The 22,503-nt window shown below is 40.1% G+C and overlaps 1 protein-coding gene across 1 annotated transcript; it reads left to right on the plus strand.

Moving 5' to 3' along the window:
- Nucleotides 1-6,283: 6,283 nt before the first annotated feature.
- Nucleotides 6,284-17,226, plus strand: LOC117558711 (zinc finger protein 583-like). The gene is made up of 2 exons (XM_034235066.1): nt 6,284-6,625; nt 15,758-17,226. The coding sequence occupies exons 1-2, from the start codon at nt 6,445-6,447 to the stop codon at nt 16,810-16,812; spliced, it is 1,236 nt and encodes a 411-aa protein (XP_034090957.1). The 5' UTR covers nt 6,284-6,444; the 3' UTR covers nt 16,813-17,226.
- Nucleotides 17,227-22,503: the final 5,277 nt, after the last annotated feature.

A 22,503-nucleotide genomic window follows, 5' to 3' on the forward strand; every position in this document is an offset into this window, starting at 1 on the left:
TAATTCCCAAAGATATTGATATTGAAGTGACTGTTATTTTGTATATATTGATTGTTGTGTTTTTTTATCTAAATGTGTGCATATGTGTAAATCTGTCTGTTGATTGTGTATAGTGCAATATTGTGGTACTTGTACTTTACTTGAGTATTTCCATGATATGCTTATACTTCAACTCCACTACAATTTAGAAACCAGTATTGTACTTTTTACTTCACTACAATTATTTGACAAAATTAGGTACTAGTTACAAATTCAAATTATTATCTAAAAGAAAATATGAATAAACAATGATGTATAATTATAGGTTGAGATACCCAGTAGAAGTTGCTCCACCTTTAACAGCTGATGAACTCTGGTACTGCCAGGCGGGCTTTGCTGGTTGTGTTGTGTTTCCCTCCTCCTGCTCTTTTCTCTTCTCTCCCTTTTTCTCACTGCAGGTAATCAGTTGATCACTTCCTGCCTGTGCAGCTCAGGCTGACGGCTGATTGGATCCCCTCACCCTCAGCCGGCCTATCAGCAGCCAGGGCCTGCAGATGCATTAATAAGAGTGATTAATGATGTGGAAAAAACACTGAAAATAAAAGAGATAAGGGCAATAGTGTATTTTGACATTGAAAAGGCGTATGACTCTATATGTGGAGGGATGGATTACTGATCCCCCGCACCATCTAGCCCGTCTCCATCACCGTGCCTACGTCGACCACCTCCCCTCCCTTCGAGGGGGCTTCTGCAGTCTCCGAAGCCTGATAAGGATGTGTGTGTACAAAACACAACAAACTCTTACTGATATGTGATGGGTCCAGGCTCAAGGGCGTATGGCACTCTCAACTCTTTCCAGGACATGTCGGGGCCCTGCCTGCCAGTAGCTTTTGCCGATATCTGTGTTGATAGGTAATAGATTAGAGCGGTGAATCATAGAAACAGGAAGCGCTCAAACGTTTGTGTGAGTGTATCTAATTAGCAGTGATTCCATGTCAGCCACAGCTTGTTACAAAAAACATGACTGATAGTGTGTTTAACAAACTTAAACTAGCTTTATTAAATGTCAGGTCTTTGGCAGGAAAAACATTTTTAATCAATGATTTAATTACTGAGCACAATCTCGATTTTATGTTTTTAACAGAAACTTGGATTGAACAAAATAACAGTGCAGCTGTTCTTATCGAATCAACCCCTCCCAACTTTAGTTTTATGAGTCAGGAAAGAATGCATAAGAAAGGGGGTGGAGTTGCTATTCTGTTCAATGATTCCCTTCAATGCAGGAAGACATCGTATGGAAACTTTGATTCTTTTGAATATGTGGCCCTTCGGCTGAAATGCTCCTCTCGAGCTCTGTTCCTAAATATCTATAGACCACCCAAATACTGTGCAAGCTTTTTTGATGACTTTACTGAACTGCTGTCTATAGTGTGTATTGACTTTGACCGTCTAGTCATTGTTGGTGATTTTAACATCCATGTTGACAACCCCCAGGACAGAGGGGCTAAAGAACTGTTTTGTGTTCTTGATAGCTATGGACTGACTCAGCATGTGACGGAGCCCACGCACAATAAGGGGCACACTCTGGACGTAATTATCTCAAAGGGTCTGAATATCTCTAAGGTTGTGGTGACTGATGTTGCACTCTCTGACCATTCCTGTGTTTTCTTTGAGAGCTCTATTTCTGTTCACAAAAATGTTCAAAAAGAGGTAACCACAAAGCGATATTTAACTGAAAATACTAGGGAAATGTTTACTCAGAATTTCTCTTCCACACTTGCCCCTGCCAACATCTCAGTAAATGAGCTAGTAGATCATTTTAATTCAAAAATTAAAAATGTTATAGATGCCATTGCTCCAACTAAGGTAAAGGAAGTGTCTGGCAAGAAAATATCTCCATGGAGAAAGGCCATGACCGTGAAAACAGAAAAAAGAGAATGTCGAAAAGCTGAACGCAGGTGGCGAAAAACAAATCTCCAGGTTCACTTTGAAATCTATAAAGAGAGACTTGGCCTTTATAATTTGGAATTGAAAAACGCACGACAATCGTTCTTCTCTGACATCATTACCAAAAACGAAAACAACGCACGTGCCTTGTCTGCTACCGTCGACAGACTAACTAACCCCCCAGTGTCAGTAGCCTCTGAATTTCTATCCACCAGGGCGTGCAATGATTTTGCCTTTTTCACTGACAAAATTCAGAAAATCAGACAAGCAGTCAGTGCCTCTGCATCAGGAACAGCAAATGTGTTGTCCCTATCTCCACTTAACATCAATTCAGACATCATGACACAATTCCATCAGATTAATGATAAAAACCTAGAGGACATTATTCAACTTCTGAAAACCTCCTCCTGCTGCCTTGATATTATTCCAACAGGATTTTTCAAAGATGTTTTGCCTTGCATGGCCTCAGATCTACTTCATATAGTAAACAAATCTCTTCACTCAGGTATTTTTCCACAGGCCCTGAAAACTGCAGTCATTAAATCGCTCTTAAAAAAGAATAATCTAGATGCTTCAGTAATGAACAATTACAGGCCCATATCAAACCTCCCATTTCTAGGTAAAATCATTGAAAAAGTTGTTTTTCAACAGTTGAGTAATTTCTTGCATTTAAATAACTGTTTTGATGTGTTCCAGTCAGGCTTTCGTCCAAACCACAGCACTGAGACTGCTCTTGTAAAGGTCTTTAATGACATCCACTTAAACACAGACAGTGGCAGAACTTCAGTGTTAGTATTATTAGATCTCAGTGCTGCGTTTGACACTGTTGACCACAACATATTACTAGATCGACTGGAGAACTGGGTGGGACTTTCGGAAACAGTTCTGAATTGGTTTGAATCCTACTTAAAGGACAGAAACAACTTTGTTTCTAGGTAAATACACATCTGAGTTGACAAATATGACATGTGGGGTTCCTCAAGGCTCCATCTTGGGGCCTCTTCTCTTTAACATCTACATGCTACCACTGGCTCAGATAATGAAGAACAACAAAATAAGTTACCATAGCTATGCGGATGACACACACATTTACGTAACAATTTCACCAGGAGACTATGCTCCAATTCAAACACTGAGTAAGTGCATTGAACAAATCAATGACTGGATGTGTCAGAACTTTCTCCAATTAAACAAAGATAAAACTGAGGTAATGGTTTTTGGAGCCAAGGCAGAACGTATAAAAGTTAGCGCTGAGCTTCAGTCTGCAATGTTCAAAACAACAGATAAAGCCAGAAATCTAGGTGTAGTCATGGACTCTGACCTGAGTTTCAACAGTCACATTAAAACTGTTACTAAATCAGCCTACTATCACCTAAAGAATATATCTAGGATTAAAAGACTAATGTCACAGCAGGATTTGGAAAAACTTGTCCATGCTTTTATCTTCAGTAGACTCGACTACTGCAATGGTGTCTTCACAGGTCTCACTAAAAAATCTATTAGAAAGCTGCAGCTAATTCAGAACGCCGCTGCTCGAGTCCTCACTAACACTAAGAAAGTGGATCACATCACTCCTGTTCTGAAGTCTTTACACTGGCTTCCTGTGTGTCAAAGAATAGATTTAAAAATACTGCTGCTGGTTTATAAAGCACTGAATGGTTTAGGCCCAAAATACATTTCTGACCTCCTGCTAAATTATGAACCATCCAGATCTCTCAGGTCTTCAGGGACTGGTCAGCTTTCTGTCCCCAGAGTCAGAACTAAACATGGAGAAGCAGCGTTCAGTTATTATGCTCCAAATATCTGGAACAAACTCCCAGAAACCTGCAGGTCCGCTGCAACTCTTACTACTTTTAAATCCAGGCTGAAGACTTTTCTTTTTGTCGCTGCTTTTAATTGAACTATTCATATCTTAGACTGCACTGTAACTTTTATCCATGTACTTTTTTCTTTTAATGTTTAATTGCACTGTAACTTTTATCCATGTATTTTTTCTTTTAATGTTTATTTTATTAGCTTTTCTTTTTAATGACTGATTTTAAATGCCATTTTCTTAATCTCTTTCATTTTTTGTAAGGCACTTTGAATTGCCTTGTGTTGAAAAGTGCTATATAAATAAACTTGCCTTGCCTTGCCTTGCCTTGCCTTGCCTTGCCTTGATCAAATTGAGTAGAATGGGTATTGGAGGGAGAATGTACAATTGGGTAAGGACCTTTTTAACAGACGGGACATTTAGAGTAAAGGTTGGAGCAGATATTTCCAATTATTTTTGAAATAGAAAATGGTATTCCCCAAGGGAGTGCAGTCAGTCCAATATTGTTTAACATCATGATTAATGACATATTTACATGCTTAGACACATGCATCCAATCGGCTCTACACGCAGATGATGGGGCTATTTGGATGAGGGGAAGACATGCCCCATATGTAATGGAGAATATAGGTAGAGCGATTAAAAAAGTGGAGGGGTGGTCATATAACTGGGGATTCAAAATGTCAGAAAGCAAGTCATGCTACATGATTTTTACAAATAAACGCAAGATTGATGGCCAACAGCTAACACTATATGATCGTCCAATGACAAAGGTGAATGAGTTCAAATATCTACTGTGGTTTGATAGCAAATATACATGGAAAATGCATATTAAACAAGTGGAAAACAAAATGCAAAAAAGTATTACATTTATTGCGAGCTGTAGCTGCATGCAACTGGGGAGCAGACAAACAAGCATTAATAGACATTTACAGATCAATTATGAGGTCCACAATAGACTATGGTTGTATAGTGTATGGAGCAGCAGCAAAAACATTGCTTTTTGATAGACTATAATATAAAGCATTGCGACTGTGTATTGTAGTGATAAAGTAATCCCCTATTAATGCAGTTCTGATAGTAGCAGGAGAGACACCTCTGGAGATCAGAAGAGAGAAACTTGCTCTGTCATTCTGGGTCAGGCTACAAGGAAGTGGAGAGGAACATATCACAAACAGAATACTACAGGATTGCTGGGAATATACAAAGTTCCAGGGGCGTGGGTTTGGCAGGACAAGTAAGGAGAGAACGAGGGCATATGGAGTGGAGACCATAAAGTTTGTCAAAGCAAGCCCATTTAGCAGTGTTCCCCCATGGCTTTTCCCAGAAGCTAATATAGATGTGAGTATCATAGAAAGGAAAAAAGAGTGGCAAATAAATGAAATGGGAATTAAAACGAGTATGTATCTGAACGAAAAGTATTACAATTACCTACACATTTACACAGATGGATCTAAGAAGCAAGAATGTGTGGGGATAGGCATGTATATCCCAGAATTCAAAATATCAAACGCAAAACGAGTGTCAAATAACAGTTTATGCAGCAGAAATACTCGCAGCAATTATTGGGCCACAATGATTTGAAGAAGTCAGACCTGATAGGGTGGTGATATGCACAGACTCACTATCTGCTTTGGAAAGTATACAGTCGACAATAACAGTTAGAGAAGATTTAATCATTGAACTTAACCATTGCTTACTGACTTCAGAGGAGGGGAATAGATGTGCAGTTATGTTGGGTGCCTGCACACGAGGGGGTTAAAGGGAATGAGCATGCTGATAAATAAGCAAAAAAGGTGTTACAAAAGGAAATAGCAATACCAGTTTCATTTAGAAAAGGAGAAGGAAAAGCAATAATTAAGAAGAAGGGTATGGAAATATGACAGAAAAGGTGGGAGGAAGATCAGAAAGGGAGGAGATACCACAAGTTACAAAAATCAGTCATAATAAATATCTATACAGAAAGGAACAGACGAGAGGAGATCATCATCACTAGACTCAGGCTGGATCATACAGGATTAAACGGCACAATGTTTTTAAAGGGAAAAAGCGAAGTTGAAGAATGCAGGGGGTGTGGAGTGAAAGAAAATGTGGAACACATACTATTACACTGCAACATATACAAAACAGAGAGGGAAAAACTAAGAGACAGGGTCAGAGAGGCATGAAGGGAGTGGAGGCTGATGGGGATACTGGGAACAGAATGTGAGGGGGTAAGAGCTACCAGGAAGGCCATTCTTAAGTATTTGAGTGAAACAGGATTGATTGGAAGAATTTAAAACAACGTAAATACAGTGGTATAATTCCACAAGTGGTGATAGGATGATATGGTGATACACACTCGTGTACAGTAGGTGGCGGTATGCACCTTAAAGTTGTTTGCAATCCGCCAAAAACCGAGAGAAGAAGAAGAAGAAGAAGAACCTGGATCGAGGTGGCGTCTCGTCGCTACGGTTCTCTCTCTCTCTCTCTGTTTTCCTGAGAAAGTGTGTGTGAGCTCCAGCACTACTGATCCATCATCTGTGTGTTTGGATAAACCTCTGAATGGACTCTATGCTCTTTTTTCTGGAGCGTTTACCTCGGACTATAGGAGCTAGCTTAGCATGCTAGCTGGAAACACGTTAGCAACACTAGTCAGATTGAGAGTTTGATGGAGAGAGAAACGGTGTTTAACGGAGTTTACAGGAAAAGGTGATCTAGGAAACATGAGTAAAGTCCAAATGCTGCTGTCGTGGAAGAAGCAGGGACTCACTGTTGAAGAGTTATTTGCTCTGTTTGAAAAAACGATAGCAGAGTACGAGGAGGAGCTGTCTCTTTCCAAAGAGGAGAACAAGAGACTCCAGAAACTACTGGACGATGTTTTACAGCTTCGGATACACAGAGCAGGTCTGTTCCCTTTACCCTTAATTAACACCTTACACTCTTCAGTAGCACTTTATTGTCCCATTAATAACACTTTAGACAGGGCTGCCAATAGTGCTGCGTACCGGTACGCCGAACCGGTACTGGACATGTACAAAGTTTCGGTTCAAGTCCGGTTAAAACCGGAACGTCGGGAACCGGTACTTGGACTCGCAAAAAAACTAGCACTTACGTATATTCTGGTGTCTGTGGTTATTTAAACATTCCCTGATAAACGTTATTCAGCGTCAATAAATGAGTGCTAATCCCAGTGTGCTCAGTGTACAACATCACATGTCATTTCACCTTCGATTCACGGTTTGAAAACGTAGCATTTCGCCACATGCTAATGCTAACCGGAAGTGAAGAAGAATTTTCTGAATAAAAGTATTAAGTTAATAGTGTGAACTTCCGGTTTTTTCAGAATAAAACTGATTTAAATTAAATAGTGTATTTAATTCAAAATTACGCCATATCAACATTGATTTTAATTTCTAACAGTATGTATGTACATCACTATGTATGTAGTATGTACTGTATAATGTACACATGTAGAGTTGTAGAAAATATATGGTGTACAGACAGTACAGTACACTCTGACTGTACAGTCACTACAATGTAGTCTATACCAGGCCCGGACTGGCCATCGGGAGGACCGGGAGGTTTCCCGATGGCCTGGCCTGTTAAGTGGCCTGCTGGCTTGAGGAATTTTTTTAATGTATTGTGAACGCAACGCTGCGCAAATGTGGGTCTGACTCTGCCTCACAGAGGGTGACTGGCTGTCTACATGATGTGGCCTGCCGACATGGCCACTTTCATACAGATCATACACTAATGCCCTCGATTGGTCTCGTGTCATTCAAGCTCGGGAGGGTGTGTATGTGTGGCGCGAGCAAGCGAGAGAGAAAGCGCGTGCACTGGTTACGTGTATTGTTGTTGTTAGCATCCGGTGCTAGCTAGCGGCGCTAACGGAATGAGCTGTCAACAAGGTGGAGGAGAGTCCTCTCCTGTCAGACTGAGAGACTGATAACCTCAGCTCAGGTGAGGTAAAGGACTCTCTGAGTGCTTAGATAGTTAACTTAGTCTAAGTTCACTGTGGGTCTCAAACGGTTTGGTCACCATTTATGTAAACACATATTTCCATTTGAAGAGGGAGTGATTAGTAAAATATGCATGAATAATACAAAAAAAAAAGTTAACTAGGTGAAAAAAGGTAGGATAAACTTTAAAAACTTGTTGAGAGCTAAAACTAGTCTTTGCTGCTGCCTCAAAGAGGAGCAGGGGGGAGACAGGTCAGGCTGGTTCAGGAGCCCAGACACACTATGCCATGTTAACTATAAATGAACCAAAAACAAATAAATAAACAAGTTTCAATGATTTTTCATATTGGATATGGTATGTTATTGGTTATGGCCATGTTCTTATGATTTTATGATTATTTAAATGTATACAGTTCTGTTTCATATGGGTGTAGTCTCTTTATTTCCCCCTCAAAGTGCACCAGATTGATGCATTTAAGTCCAACATTAAAAAAAAAAAATCTTCCGCGGGGAGCATGCCCCCGACCCCCCTAGAGGATTTGAGGTCCACCTCCACTTAAAATATGTTCACATGGATAGATTCCTAAATAGATTTGCACTTTTAAAAAAAAATAGTAACCCATGTCCATATGTTTATTCTGGGGTAGTTTTAAAGTTTAGGGCTATCACTATGGGCAGCAACGCTGTAAATATTGACAAATAAATCCTGGAAAATTGCACAAAATAAAACTGGTAGTGGCCTGGTTGGGTGTATAATTCCCGGCCTGACTTATTGTCCCAGTCCGGCCCTGGTCTATACTGTATAGTAGGTGTGTAACAGTGTAATGCGTATAGTCTACTCTACACTCTACCTTTCAGCAACGTTTTAGGGATTTAGGCTCAGTCAGCTCAGGGACTGTTTGGTTACTTTAGTTTGGTAAATGAAATAAATGTTTGAACTTTGTAGTAGTTCACTGTAGTTGCTGTCATAAGTCATTTGTAGACTAAGTGGCAAAAAGTGTTTTTTTTACATTTGTATACTTTGTAGAGAAATGTAGACACAAGTTGGAAGGGAGCACAATCAACCTGATGAGTTTGAATTTGAGTTGATTTTTTTGAGTTAATTTTCAATTGATAATTAGCTCACAATAAGTTCACTTTAGTTACTCACACAACTTGACACAAGCCATGGGTTCATGTCCGGACTTATAAGTCCGGACCTGAACCTGAACCTGAACCTCTGGACTTGAGTCCGGACCTGAACCTGAATGTGAGTCCAGGTACGCAGCACAGGCTGCCAACACTCACGCATTGAGCGTGAGAGTCACGCAATTAACCCATATCTCACGCACTCACGCAACACTTGCCTTTCCTCACGCTAAGTTTTCGTCCAAAATAAATGTATATAAATATAAAAATAAAGTGAAGGAACAGCAAACCGAGCGGTCTACGAAATGAGACGGTCTTCTGGCTTAGTTCAGTAAAGTTGGAACGATATTGGGAGATTCGGATTTAACGGATCAATAACTCATGAACAAAACGTTATTCAGAGACAAATGACGTCTCCTAAGTACCGTGGTAAGGTTGACAACGAATTACAATCACATTTCGATCAAAAAAAGCCAATTATATTGGTCTCTATCTGCAGCCGGAGAAGAAACGAGTGCTCAGGGACCGTCTGCAAAGTGCAACTCCGAAAAAAGAATACAATAATATTCAAACACTATTATACAGCTTATTACCACCAAACTCACCACACACATCAATAGTCTCCTGGTGGTCATACTACAGCAAGGAGGTTGGAAGAATATGCTTTTGAATAATTTTGGGGAATATTTATAATGTAAATCTTCAATAACTATGGCATCATCTTAAATAACTTTACTATTATACAGTATATTTCTACCAAACTCACTATTTGCATTGTTGTTGTTAGCATCTGGTTAGCTAGCTGCGCTAACGGATATTAGAAGCTGTTTCTCAAACAATGAGAGGGAGAGCTCTCTCCTGTCAGACTGAGAGAGATAACTACAGCTCAGTGAGGTAAGGGACTCTGTGTTTAGATAGTTAACTTTTGTCTAGTTATCTCAGTGGGTCTCAAACGTTTTGGTCACCATTTATGAGAATAAATGAAAAACAGTTATGAAATACTATATGACAGTAAAACAAGAATACAGTTTAAAAGGTGAGTGATTTGTAAAATATCCATAAAGAAAAAGAAAATCTGTTTACAGTTCTGTTTCATATGGGTGTTGAGAGATGTATCCTTAAATTCATTTTGCTCTCAAAATGCACCAGGTTGATGCATTTAACTTCAATATTTAAAAAAAAAAATCTTCCCGGGGGAACACGCCCCCGGACCCCCTGGAGGTGAGGACCCCCCCCCCCCACTTATAAAATAGCACTTTACCTCTGCTTACACCTATATGGCATTTTATATGCTGTGAGCTGATTATCGAGCCTTCATTGTAAGAGTCGCGGGTACACTGTATGTGCGTATACCACTGTGGCGCCCGGTACATTAATTGGAAACCCTAGTTTGTACATGTTCAATACATTTGTAACACTGTACACTTGAACGTTTTTTTTTTCGGTTCACCAAACAATAAATCTCACTCCAAGCTGAACTCAAATGTTGGCAGCCCTGCTTTAGACCCTTTATCTGCACTTGCTGCACTTATACGATCCTGAAGTAAAACACCACACTGGGAAAATACTCCATTAAGTACTGCATGCATTCATATCTTATTTAAGTAAAAGTATGTAAGTATTATTAGACACATGTACTTTATTATAATAATTAAAATGTATTGGGGAAGAGCAAACCTACCAAAATAAATATATTTATAGAAATACATACATTGAATAATATGCCATTGAATTTACTGATTTAAATATTACCCATGCATGTAGGCACTAGTTGGTTAAATGTAACATACATTGATACTTTAGTTTTAATGTGCTTCTTTATTCACCTTTTCTTTTTAAATGTGTAAAAGCAAATAAAAACAAACACTTTGGATTAATTCAAATTGCGGGAGAATAATTCATAAAGAAATCAATGAATAAATATGTTCAATAATAAATTAAACACATCTAAGATGTTACTTAATAAAGAATAGGGGAACTAGTACAAAGGTCATTAAGTAATTAAAACATTAATATAAATTAATGTAAAATCTCATCAATCAATTATTGCCAACATGTATTTATAATATATTCTGTGTATATATATATATTAGGGCTGTCAGTCGATTTAAATAGTTAATCGCGATTAATCGCACATTTTTTATCTGTTCTAAATGTACCTTAGAGGAATATTTTTCAAGTTTTTAATACTCTTATCAACATATGAGTGGACAAATATGCTTTATGCTAATGTTTATTATCATTTGAACAATGACAAATATTCTCATGAATATTAAACACAACAACCTCTGAACATTACAAATATTCGCCTCAATTCAACGTGTGTGTGTGTGTGTGTGTGTGTGTGTGTGTGTGTGTGTGTGTGTGTGTGTGTGTGTGTGTGTGTGTGTGTGTGTGTGTGTGTGTGTGTGTGTGTGTGTGTGTGTGTGTGTGTGTGTGTGTCTTGCCAACCCTCAAAGTCTGAGAGGGTGAGGAAGATAGTCACACAAAACAGAACAAGAATCGACAACTCGACCCTCTGCTCACTCCTTTCCTGTAAAATACAGGTCCAGCCCACACATATGCTCCATGGTGCTACAAGCATTGCACTTACAACTACAATAAGCATGTAAATGTTAATCTACAGCTCCGGCGATCCACTAGCACCCGGAGTCTCCACCTGCAGACGCAGCCATCCTCATCAACTACTGTAGCATCACCTTGGATACGAGTCCAAACAACTCACAGACTGCATTGGGCGCTGAAATTGGCGCCCTATGACCATCAGATCTGACGACGCTGATTGGCTGAAATTATGTTTCAGCGGCATAGTTTACAGATAGCAACAGTCAGCTGCACTGGCTGAGGGCTCCTTTCTTAGCGCCCAGACGAGAGAGGGTAATGATACACGCTGCGGCCAGGCAGGAAACATGTGACTTTGCCTTTACAAACATTTGTGAAAAATGGGTCGTTCTAAAGAGCTCACTGAATTCTAACATGGTACTGTAATAGGATGCTGCTAAGGCGCATAGTGCGTAAAAGTGGCCAAAGCTCTGCTGACTGGACCCCTCCAGTGAAGCGGATTCTTAATGCTTCATCTTACCAAGTCATTTTGGACAATTCTATATATGTGTGTGTGTGTGTGTGTGTGTGTGTGTGTGTGTGTGTGTGTGTGTGTGTGTGTGTGTGTGTGTGTGTGTGTGTGTGTGTGTGTGTGTGTGTGTGTGTGTGTGTGTGTGTGTGTGTGTGTGTGTGTGTGTGTGTGTGTGTGTGTGTGTGTGTGTGTGTGTGTGTGTGTGTGTGTGTGTGTGTGTGTGTGTGTGGTGTGTGTGTGTGTGTGTGTGTGTGTGTGTGTGTGTGTTGTGTGTGTGTGTGTGTGTGTTGTGTGTGTGTGTGTGTGTGTGTGTGTGTGTGTGCTGTGTGTGTGTGTGTGTGGTGTGTGTGGTGTGTGGTGTGGGGGTGGGTGGGTGGGTGGGTGGGTGGGTGGGATCGTTGGAGCTATGTGCAACTCAAGGCATATGCTCGAACGGGAGCTGCCTGGACGCTGCGATCATGTTGCGCACACTATCCGTGCTGAGTGTGCTGACTTTTCGTACAATGTCCCACTGTCTGGCTTCCTGCATAAAGTCAAGTGCTCGGCACAGTTGTGGCGAAATGTCGCTCCTCTGTTTTCATTTAAGCAGCTCCATATCCGTTAGCGCAGCTAGCTAACACCAGATGCTAACAACAACAATGCACGTAAGGTCTCTCTCTCGCTCGCTCGGGCCACACATACACACACCCTCCCGGTCCTCCCAATAGCCAGTCGGTGCCTGCCGGTGAGCGTGGAAGTGTGGTCTGCCACAAGCGGGCAGCAGGAGCTGGGCTGTCAGCATCAGCTTGTAGATGGTATTTTAAACTTGATGCGCTCTGAAACTACGGGGCGGCCGAGGAAAAAAAATACACATGCGTTAATCGCGTTAAAAAGTTAGTGGCGTTAATTATTTTTTGCGTTATTAACGCGTTAACTTGACAGCCCTAATATATATATATATACACAGAATATATATTTTGAGAGAGATATACACTAGTATTAGACGCAGTCAAACGTTTGGACACATCTTCTTATTCAAAGATTTTTATTTATTTAAATTGGTTTTGGTTAGATTTATACTGAAGACATCAAAACGATAAAAGAACACATTAATTAGAATTATCTAGTAAACAAAAAAGTGTTAAAAAATCCAGAATATGATTTATATTTTGCTGGCTACTGCAGAATGCTGTGGTAGCCATGCTGGTTAAGGGTGCCTTGAATTCTGAATAAATCACCAACAGTGACACCAGCAAAGCCCCCCACCACCATCTCACCTCCTCCTCCATGCTTCACGGTGGGATCCACTCATGCAGAAACCATCCGCTGACCTTCTCTGCGTCTCACAAAGACACGGAGGTTGGAACCAAAAATCTCTAATTTGGACCGATCAGACCAAAGTACAGATTTCCACTGGTCTAATGTCCAATCCTTGTGTTTCTTGGCCCAAACAATTCTCTTCTTCTTGTTGTTCATCCTCAGTAGTGTATCTTTGCAGCAATTGGACCATGAAGGCCTAATTCACGCTGTGTCCTCTGAACAGTGCATGTTAAAGGTACCATGTCGTGCTTTTCCTGTTATTACCCGTCCCCTTGTGTGTTATGTAGCTTTTACTGCAAACGGTCTGCTGAGTCACAAACCCTCAAAGTACACCCTGTAGCGAGTAAAACTCTAACACAGAAAAGACGTGTCTATTGTTACGACCCGCCCTCTACTCCGTGGTAGTGGCTCATGGGAAGACCCGCAACATAAAATTATGTACGCAAAAACCAGTACTTGATAACGACACCCGTTTACTCACACAAGCAATCCAGCAAACGAAAAGAGGTCTGGAGGACTGGCCAAAAGAAACTAACAGAAGGAGGGAACCCGAGCCAGCCACACCACGGACCATAGGACCCAGAGTTTCCCTCCCCTAACCAGAAATCAAATAAATACCCTATGGGATTTTTCTAACCCTAACCCTTATTTTTCCATTTTTTCCTTCCGGGGCGTACTGACGTAACGAAGTCCAAATGGACCAATCCGCGGAGCTCCGCACACACACACTGACTCAACCTTATCTTTTCTCAGCCACGGTGCTGCGCGGAGCTCCGTACACAAACGCACTCGGAGCCCAGGCTGTGATTGTGTGTGCTCAGGCTGAGCTCCGTGGTGTCTTGCTTTCTCGCAGACCCCACGCAGCATCCAGGAAACAACACCAGTAATCCAGCTCACACTGTCTGCTCCTCGAGCCTCAAAGGGCGGAGCAGCGAGCCCCGCAACATCCCGCCAACACGGCATCCAGACCCCACGCAGCATTCTCATCTGTTTGTCATTACTGGTGTCATTCTTTTGGTTGCTAACAAACGCCATTGTAAAACATAATCACTGATGTTCCGCTGTAACGGTGGTGGACTCATCAAAACAGAGTGGGCGAGCTGACCAATCAGAGCACAGTGGGCACATAGGGAGGGGGGGGGGCAGGAGCTCCAACAAGGCGTGTAGGACAGAGAGTGAATACACATACTATACAGAGATGTTGTATGAGAAAACCAATGGGATTTTGGAACATTGAACAATGTAAATCTATTCTAGTAGACCTCAACAATGGAATTATGATCAGTAGAAATGGCCATGTCATGGGACCTTTTAAGATTGTCTGCTCCTTGAGCTCTGTGATCATTTATGTGGGCTCTAATCTAAGGTGCTTTAATTTGCGGTTTCTGAGGCTGGTAACTCTGATGTATTTATCCTCTGAGCAGAGGTAACTCTTGCTCTTCCTTTCCCGGGGGGGTCCTCATGAGAGCCAGTCTCATAATAGCATTCAATGGTTTTTGCAACTGCACTTGAGGATACATTCAAAGTTCTTGACATTTTCCGTATCGACTGGCCTTCATTTCTTAAAGTGATGATGGACGGTCGTTTCTCTTTATTGGGTTGAGTCGATCTTGCTATAATATGGATTACAATAGCAGTCAAATAGGGCTTTCCACTGTGCACTAACTCTACCTCTGCACAACACAACTGATGGTCTCAAACACATTCAGAAGGCAAGTAATTCCACACATTGACTCTTGACAAGGCACACGTGTTAATTGAAAACCATTCCAGGTGAAGCACTCATGAAGCTGACTGAGAGAAGCCAAGAGTGCAAAGCTGTCATCAAGGCAAAAGGGGGCTACTTTGAAGAATCTAAAATAAAAATCATATTCTTGATTTTTTTTTTTTTACAATTTTTTGTTAACTAGATAATTCCATATGTGTTCTTTCATAGTTTTGATGTCTACAAAGTAGAAACAAATTAAAATAAACAAAAAACATTGAATGAGAAGGTGTCCAAACATTTGACTGGTACTGTATATAAAACACACACATTTTAATATTTAGCAGGTTCCCTCATCGATAATCATTTATACACGCGCAACTTTGAACATGTAAAGCAGTAAAATGCAACATACGAAATAATCAAGAATTGAAAACTGACAGGGAACATTTTACTGCACCATCATTACTTTTACATAAGAAGGTGCCGTAAAATGTTCTGTTAATACTTGCATACGTTTTGAATGCAGGATTTTAATTTGTAACAAGAGTATTTTAATTGTATACTGTAGGCGTAGTGTATCTGTGAACGATCCCAAATAGAATTCATTGTTTACATTGCAGCTAGTGCTACGCCAGAAGAAGAAAAAACCTTTTTCATTTTTAACTGGAAGTGGGAAGGGGCTGGGCTACATAAGGTGAATTGAGCCAACAAAAATACACAATAGGTGGGACTAAAAAAGATAATGTGAAAATATAAAAACAAAGGCATTAATTAGGGCTACAAAATGTCTCCCATTGTAATGGTGATTCAATGTTTAAATGCTAACACTTAACAGTTTGTTCTGACTGTGTGTTTCCTGTTTCCTGCAGATGTCCAGCTGCTGGTGGTGGTTAAAGAAGAGCTTCTCCCTGACCAGCAGGAGTGGAGCACCAGTCTGGACCAGGAGGACCCAGAGCCCCCCCCACCCATTAAGCAGGAACAGGAGGAACTCAGGATCAGTCAGGAGGCAGAGCAGCTTCAGGAGCTGGAGGAGGCTGATATCACCAAGTCCACTTTCACTCCTGACCCTATGAAGAGTGAAGATGATAAAGAGAAACCTCAGTCCTCACAGCCTTATCGAAGACAAACGGAACACATGGAAACAGAAGCTGATGGAGATGAATGTCGAGGACCAGAACCAGCCAGGAACTCGGATCCAGAGAGCAGTTTACAACCAAAGACTGAGGATGACACTGAAGACTCTTCTGAACCTGACACTGGAGACTCTTCTGAACCTGACACTGAAGAGTCTTCTGAACCTGACACTGAAGACAGTGCTGATTGGAAAGAGACCAGAGAACCTACATCAGTCTCAAACTCACTGAAAAATAGACATGAATCTGTCAGTGATCCACGACGTAGTGCTGAAAATAAACCATTCAGCTGCTCAGTCTGTAAAAAAGCTTTTTCACAGAATGGACATTTAAAGGTACACATGAGAAGCCACACAGGAGAGAAACCACACAGCTGCTCAGTCTGTAAGAAAGCTTTTTCACATAGTGGAAATTTAAAGGCACACATGAGAATCCACACAGGAGAGAAACCCTTTAGTTGCTCAGTTTGTGCCAAATCTTTTGTGCATAGTGGAAGTTTAAAGGAACACATGATAGTCCACACAGGAGAGAAACCATTCAGCTGCTCAGTCTGTAAGAAATATTTTGCAATGAAAAGAGATGTAAAACGACACATGAGAGTCCACACAGGAGAGAAACTTTTCAGCTGCTCAGTCTGTAAGAAATATTTTGCAATGAAAAGAGGTGTAAAACGACACATGAGAGTCCACACAGGAGAGAAACCACACAGCTGCTCAGTCTGTAAAAAAACTTTTTCACGGAGTGATGCTTTAAAGACACATATGAGAGTCCACACAGGAGAGGGGAAATAAAGCTGCAAAGTTTGTGAAAAAAGATTTAAATGGCATAATCGTTTCAAAAGACATAAGTGTGTTGGTCGTCAGCTGCTTCTGTAACTGTAAAGGAATACATTTTTCTATTTTGTCTCCTGATGACCTAATGCCGTTACATGTAATACGTTACTCCCTAAGCCTGATTTCACCCACCTGCAACTGTAATACATATGACTTTTCCATACCTGTGTTTGCATCACTGCTTTCCAGCAGATGGCATACATGTTACATCATCCAGTTCAACTTTCATCCATGTATTAATGATTCAAAACAGCAATGTGTAAGATATGGCTAGTAATTGACTATTTCAACAGAATGTGAAGAGGTTACAGTCTTGAGGCCATGTCCAATATGTTTATGTTTTGTTTGATTAAATCTACTGAAATGAGCATTCAATGACTAAAATATTCTTAATGACTGTCATTACATCATGGGTTTACATTGCAATATTAGAACGCATAAAACCCAACTTTATTTCTTCCAAGTTGAGGGTGTTCATTGTTTAGAAGTCCGCTGTGTTTCATCCAAGCTTGCACTTCGTGCTCCGATAATGCTGAAAGTATCTGTTGTATGTTTTACCTGCTCCAGTAACAAAAGTGTAATTCACTGGACAGAGACGAGATAGTGGATGGATCCCGAAAAGAACCAGAAGATAGTTGTAGATAGAGAAGATATCGTTATAGTTGTAGTAGAGCCTTCAGGTTCTGAAAATGATCAGGGATAGAGCTAGAAAAGAACTCCAAAAACCTGAATAGAGCTAGAAGATAGCCAGTACAAAGCCAAGAAAGACCGAGTAGAAAGACAGGAAGGAGCCAAAAGAGTTTGTATTTTTTAATATTCAAGCTCTTCTCTTAAGATATTAAAACTTTCTATCTCAACATGTATCCTTTTATTCCAATTATTGAGATTGTTTCACAGCTTTATCTTAAATATCTAGACTTTTTTCTTTACATATAGATTATGAACAGCATGATCCACACTGCTGGATTCTGCTCAAAATGCATGCAAACATATCGCTTTATCCATACTGCTGCAGTTGTATTGTTCTGGATTCATAGTGAAGTGTATTAGATGTTCTGAACTCTTATTGTTATGTATTTAAAGGAATGGTATACTCTTGACACTTATTTTTTAAATAATTATCATCCGATAAAACAGACCAGTCTCTGCCAGTCTTTCTTTTCTTTTTTTTTAATCCGATGACATTATCAGTGATTTTAAACTGATTAATTACCGAAATAACATCAACACTGCGGGCGGCGCCATTTTACCGGACGTGACGTAAACCATGCGTTTGGTTTCGAGGACACGTTGATGTTCATGTTATTTACTGTAGTTACTCTCTTCAAATATGCCTCATTGTATCGCGAAACATTGCCACAATTCTGATAGGAACAATCCACGGAATGCTCGGTTCCATCTGTTGCCAAAAGGTAAGCATAGGAAGTACGTTCGGAGGCAGTGGCTAGCGAAATGTGGCCGGCCCGAACCGAAAGATCCACAGGCGCATGTATGCAGCGAACATTTCAAGTTTCCGGACGACTACTCTGAGAGTATGATAAAACATAACATGGGATTTATTGAACAACCATTACTTAATGGAGATGCAGTACCATCGGTCTTTCTGGTGTCATCACCGACTAGGACACCAGTTCGGCCAGTTGAGAAATCGCCCTCTGCAAGTGTGAAGCGACGGAGGACCAGAAGTAGTGCTCGGAGTAAGAATAAGGTATGTTATAGCGCATTTCCATTGCAGCGGGTAGCCCCGTTTAAACGTCCTTTATCGTCCAGGCCAGGCCAGTTTTTGGTGGCCTTTCCATATAGCGTAGTACCGGCTAGTGGGTATTTCCCCCTAGTTTTTCCGGCCCCATAAAATCGTGGTTCTAGGGCCAGGGACAACGAGGCTGAGTATGCTAAACTAGAGAGGGAATCGCTAGCAAGGGTGGTACTACATGCATACATATCTAGTAATCAAAATCATTGTATCTACTAAGTAGTACTAAGTAGGCTCGAACCTGTATGGCTGAATTCCCCCATCCAATCTCTGCATATTGCTCAAAACTTCTTCCTCGGCTGACGAGTCCGAACTCAAATACTATGCCATGTTTTCGTGTGTTTACAAAGTGAACGCATGGATGACGTCACGACCATCACGTGACTACTGAAAATGGGCAAAATGGCAGCGGCCTGACGGAATATACAGGTTTTGATAAAAAAGAGCTATAAAATCATTATTTACCGGGGAATATCGCTGATTTCTTCAGGTTTAAACATAATGTTTCACTAAATACTGAAGTTTTGATTAATTATCTAATGAGTGGAGCATTCCTTTAATATAAAATGAAATACCCATAAAGTCAGAAAAGAAAAGAGACTCACTTAAGGAAAAAGGTTCTGAACCAGTGAGAGTTCTTCATCTGCACATAAACATGGTCAAATATTTAAAGTTATGACCAGATGGTGTCGCCCTAATCCGTGTATCTACGTCCATATATTTTTCTTTATTACACAAGTAAGCGGAAGAGCGTCTGAGAGGCCTTTTTGGTTTTGGTTTTGTTACCTTACTAAATGGTCTAATGGTCATTGGAGCAACCTGATCTCACCAGAATGCGTGACTCCACCACGACTCCTTAACACCGCATTGCGTGGTGGAGTCACGCATTCTGCTCCATTTACGTGTCGGCACCACGCAAAAAACCCTAATGTAAAGTGAATGAGGCTCTTTTGTCGTGGTGCACACACGCATTTCTACAACGTCCCGCAGTGAGCTTTTATTCTATAAAACATTTTTAAAATCTACTTTATAGCTTGTAGTAACTCACGGGAGGCTTCTTTTATTTTATATGTGTTCATAATAATTTTTATTTTTCGTCAGAATGTAAAAATTACATTAGTTACGAATTTTTGTTCTCAAAAAACAGTGCATTGTGTGTAATACAACTGTGATTTTTATTAAATTAGTTAGTTTTTAAGGAAGGCCAGAGCTTCAGCTGTGTCAAATAGATTGTTCCCTTTAGTTAACGTTATTTAAAAGATAATGATCATGTCCCCTTTATTGTATTACGAACGACGAGCGTCCATTCCCATTGGATAACGGAGAATTTTACACCCGGAAGTAAGTATTCTCCTTACTGTCGATTGATTTTACAGTGATATCTGAACTACTCATCAACTCAAAACACCAGATTATCCTTGTTAATTACACAACATTGATTGGTTTAAAATGTGTACAATGCTTTTGTATTTTTGCCCTTCGATTCGGAGAAACGAATATTTTTTCGGAGTTTTTGGATGGCAGAAGACACTACACTACCCAGAATCCTCAGCTATCGTTTGGGATTACACCATGTGCTTAGCTTGACAAACCCCGTGATCAGTCCTCAAGCTCTGTGATTGGTTGACCTCCAACTGCATTCCATATAAAAAAACACGTTTCGTAAAAGATAAAATCATACTTTATTCAGCAGTGCTTGCTTTACTCTTTGAAAGTCATCACATGAATGCATTGTAATAAATGGTTTGGCTGCATTAAATATTACACATCTATCGTAGTTCTTTATTTATCTACAGAGATCGGGCATCAGAATAGACCGGAAACTATTCTTTTACCGTTCTGTTTTGGCCCTTCCTACATCCAGGACATGGTTAAACCGTACACCCCAGCGCGTGCACTACGCTCTGCATCAGCCAAACGACTCGTTGCGCCCTCGCTGCGAGGGGGACCCAAGTTCCCATCGGCGAAAACACGTGGGTTTGCTATCCTGGCTCCAAGATGGTGGAATGAGCTCCCCATTGACATCAGGACGGCAGATAGCTTGCACATCTTCCGGCGCAAACTGAAAACTCATCTCTTTCGACTCCACTTCGAGCGTTAGAACGATTAACGAAGCACTTTTATACTAATAAAGGACTGGATTACCTAAAGCCAGTTGAGTAGCACTTGAAATGTTTGGCTCTATGAAACCTGATATACTTATATGATTCTGTTTTCTTCAAGGTTGTGTCTTCCTGGTCGAATGTACTTATTGTAAGTCGCTTTGGATAAAAGCGTCAGCTAAATGCAATGTAATGTAATGTAATGTAATGTTTTAATTTCACAATAAAGTTAGTAGTAATAATCTGTTTTGATATTATTGTTTTTTATTAACTACTAGACCGCTGGGTCATGTTAAGACCATATTTTCTGTGTTGCTGTGGGGTTTTTCCATCGCGTTTGTGTTACAAATATCAAAACAATAACAAAATATATCCGTCGTAAACTAAACCAGAAACAGCAGTAAATTTTATTTTGTTAACACTGTAAACTTGACAGCTTTTTAACCCGCACCTCCTACTGGTTAAAGCACGTTATTACACGTTTGGAGTAATTGCAATGCAGGTAGATTATGTTGCTTTTTAATGACTGTTTAAAATGTCTTTTTCTTAATGTCTTTCATTTTTGTAAAGCTCTTTTGAATGTGTTATATTTGATGAAAACATTTAAATATTAAGAGTACATACAAAATAGTGGGAAAGTAGAAGGTCAATGATATAAATATATAATAGAAAATATCAAGAAGATACTGTACTACAATAAAACAGTTTAGTGCCTGATAGGAGGATGTGCAAAACAGACAAACTATAAGGCTTTATTTAAAAATTAAAGAATACTTTAGGCTAAGGTCTTCTTTTAATAAGAAAAAAGCTTGGGGGTATCTATCTACAGATACATATTAAAGGGATAGTGGAAATCCGCGAATTTTGGGTTTAACTTATGTATTTGTATTAAAAATAAGCATAATAAACAATTTTTTTTAATTTCATGCGCCTAGTTTCATTTTATTTTCAATTTTACTGCGCCCTCTCAATGAAACGAAATACTTCGGGAATCGTCGGGAATCTTCGGATGATGACGAGAGCAGAGGAGACGGGCACAAAACAATGGCGGACATTCAATAAGCATTTGCATGTGAATAGCCGACCTTTATTATGGTGAATAGATGTGTTTTTGTATGGCTGTAGTGCGACAGCAAATGCAGAGAATGGCGTATCCGACTCATGCGTTTCCAAGAACCCAGCCATTCGTCGTCAGTGGGTGAAATTTGTTCAGAAATTTTCCCTATAGGTAATACTATAACGACTGTAAGACGGCAATACTTTATATCCGAGTATATTGCCGATAAATATGATGATTGATTATCAGTAAAAAAAATTCTACGTGACACAACGACATTGGATTAACCTTGAGATGCGGTTTTATTCCGTTGAACACAACTTTGATCACAAATCAAAAAAAGTAAGACGTAATTATTGTAATATTTTTGGAACCGGATGTTGTTTACTTTCTCTTTCCTGGCTGATAGCTCCAGGAATTCGAGGTCTTACAGTGATGATGACATTACATGTGTGGAGTCTCAGCTTTAAATCGTATATCTTGTTTGTGCAGTTAAGATAGTAATAAGGGCATTTCCACCGTGTGTTGTGTGTAAAAAAGCGTTAGCATTAGTTAGCATTGTTTCGCTCAATGCTAATTCAAAGGCTTGGTATTGTGTTTTTTCTAGCTAACAATTGTTCTTATTGTCAGTTAGCGGAGTTTCTGACCTTTTAAAAGGGTATGAAACATTAATAGTTTCATAAATGTTAAGAAGCCCTGAGACATGTGAGAGAAAAAAAACTGTGGGAGGGGTCCAC

Source organism: Gymnodraco acuticeps, unplaced genomic scaffold (assembly GCF_902827175.1).
Source record: "Gymnodraco acuticeps unplaced genomic scaffold, fGymAcu1.1, whole genome shotgun sequence".
Classification (NCBI taxonomy): Eukaryota; Metazoa; Chordata; class Actinopteri; order Perciformes; family Bathydraconidae; genus Gymnodraco; species Gymnodraco acuticeps.

What these genes read in the sequence shown, in the direction of transcription:
- LOC117558711 (XM_034235066.1), top strand. Translation starts at nt 6,445, where the DNA reads ATGAGTAAAGTCCAAATGCTGCTGTCGTGGAAGAAGCAGGGACTCACT. An exon ending in GCTTCGGATACACAGAGCAG is followed by an intron (nt 6,626 to 15,757) that starts GTCTGTTCCCTT and finishes TGTTTCCTGCAG; the next exon opens with ATGTCCAGCTGCTGGTGGTG.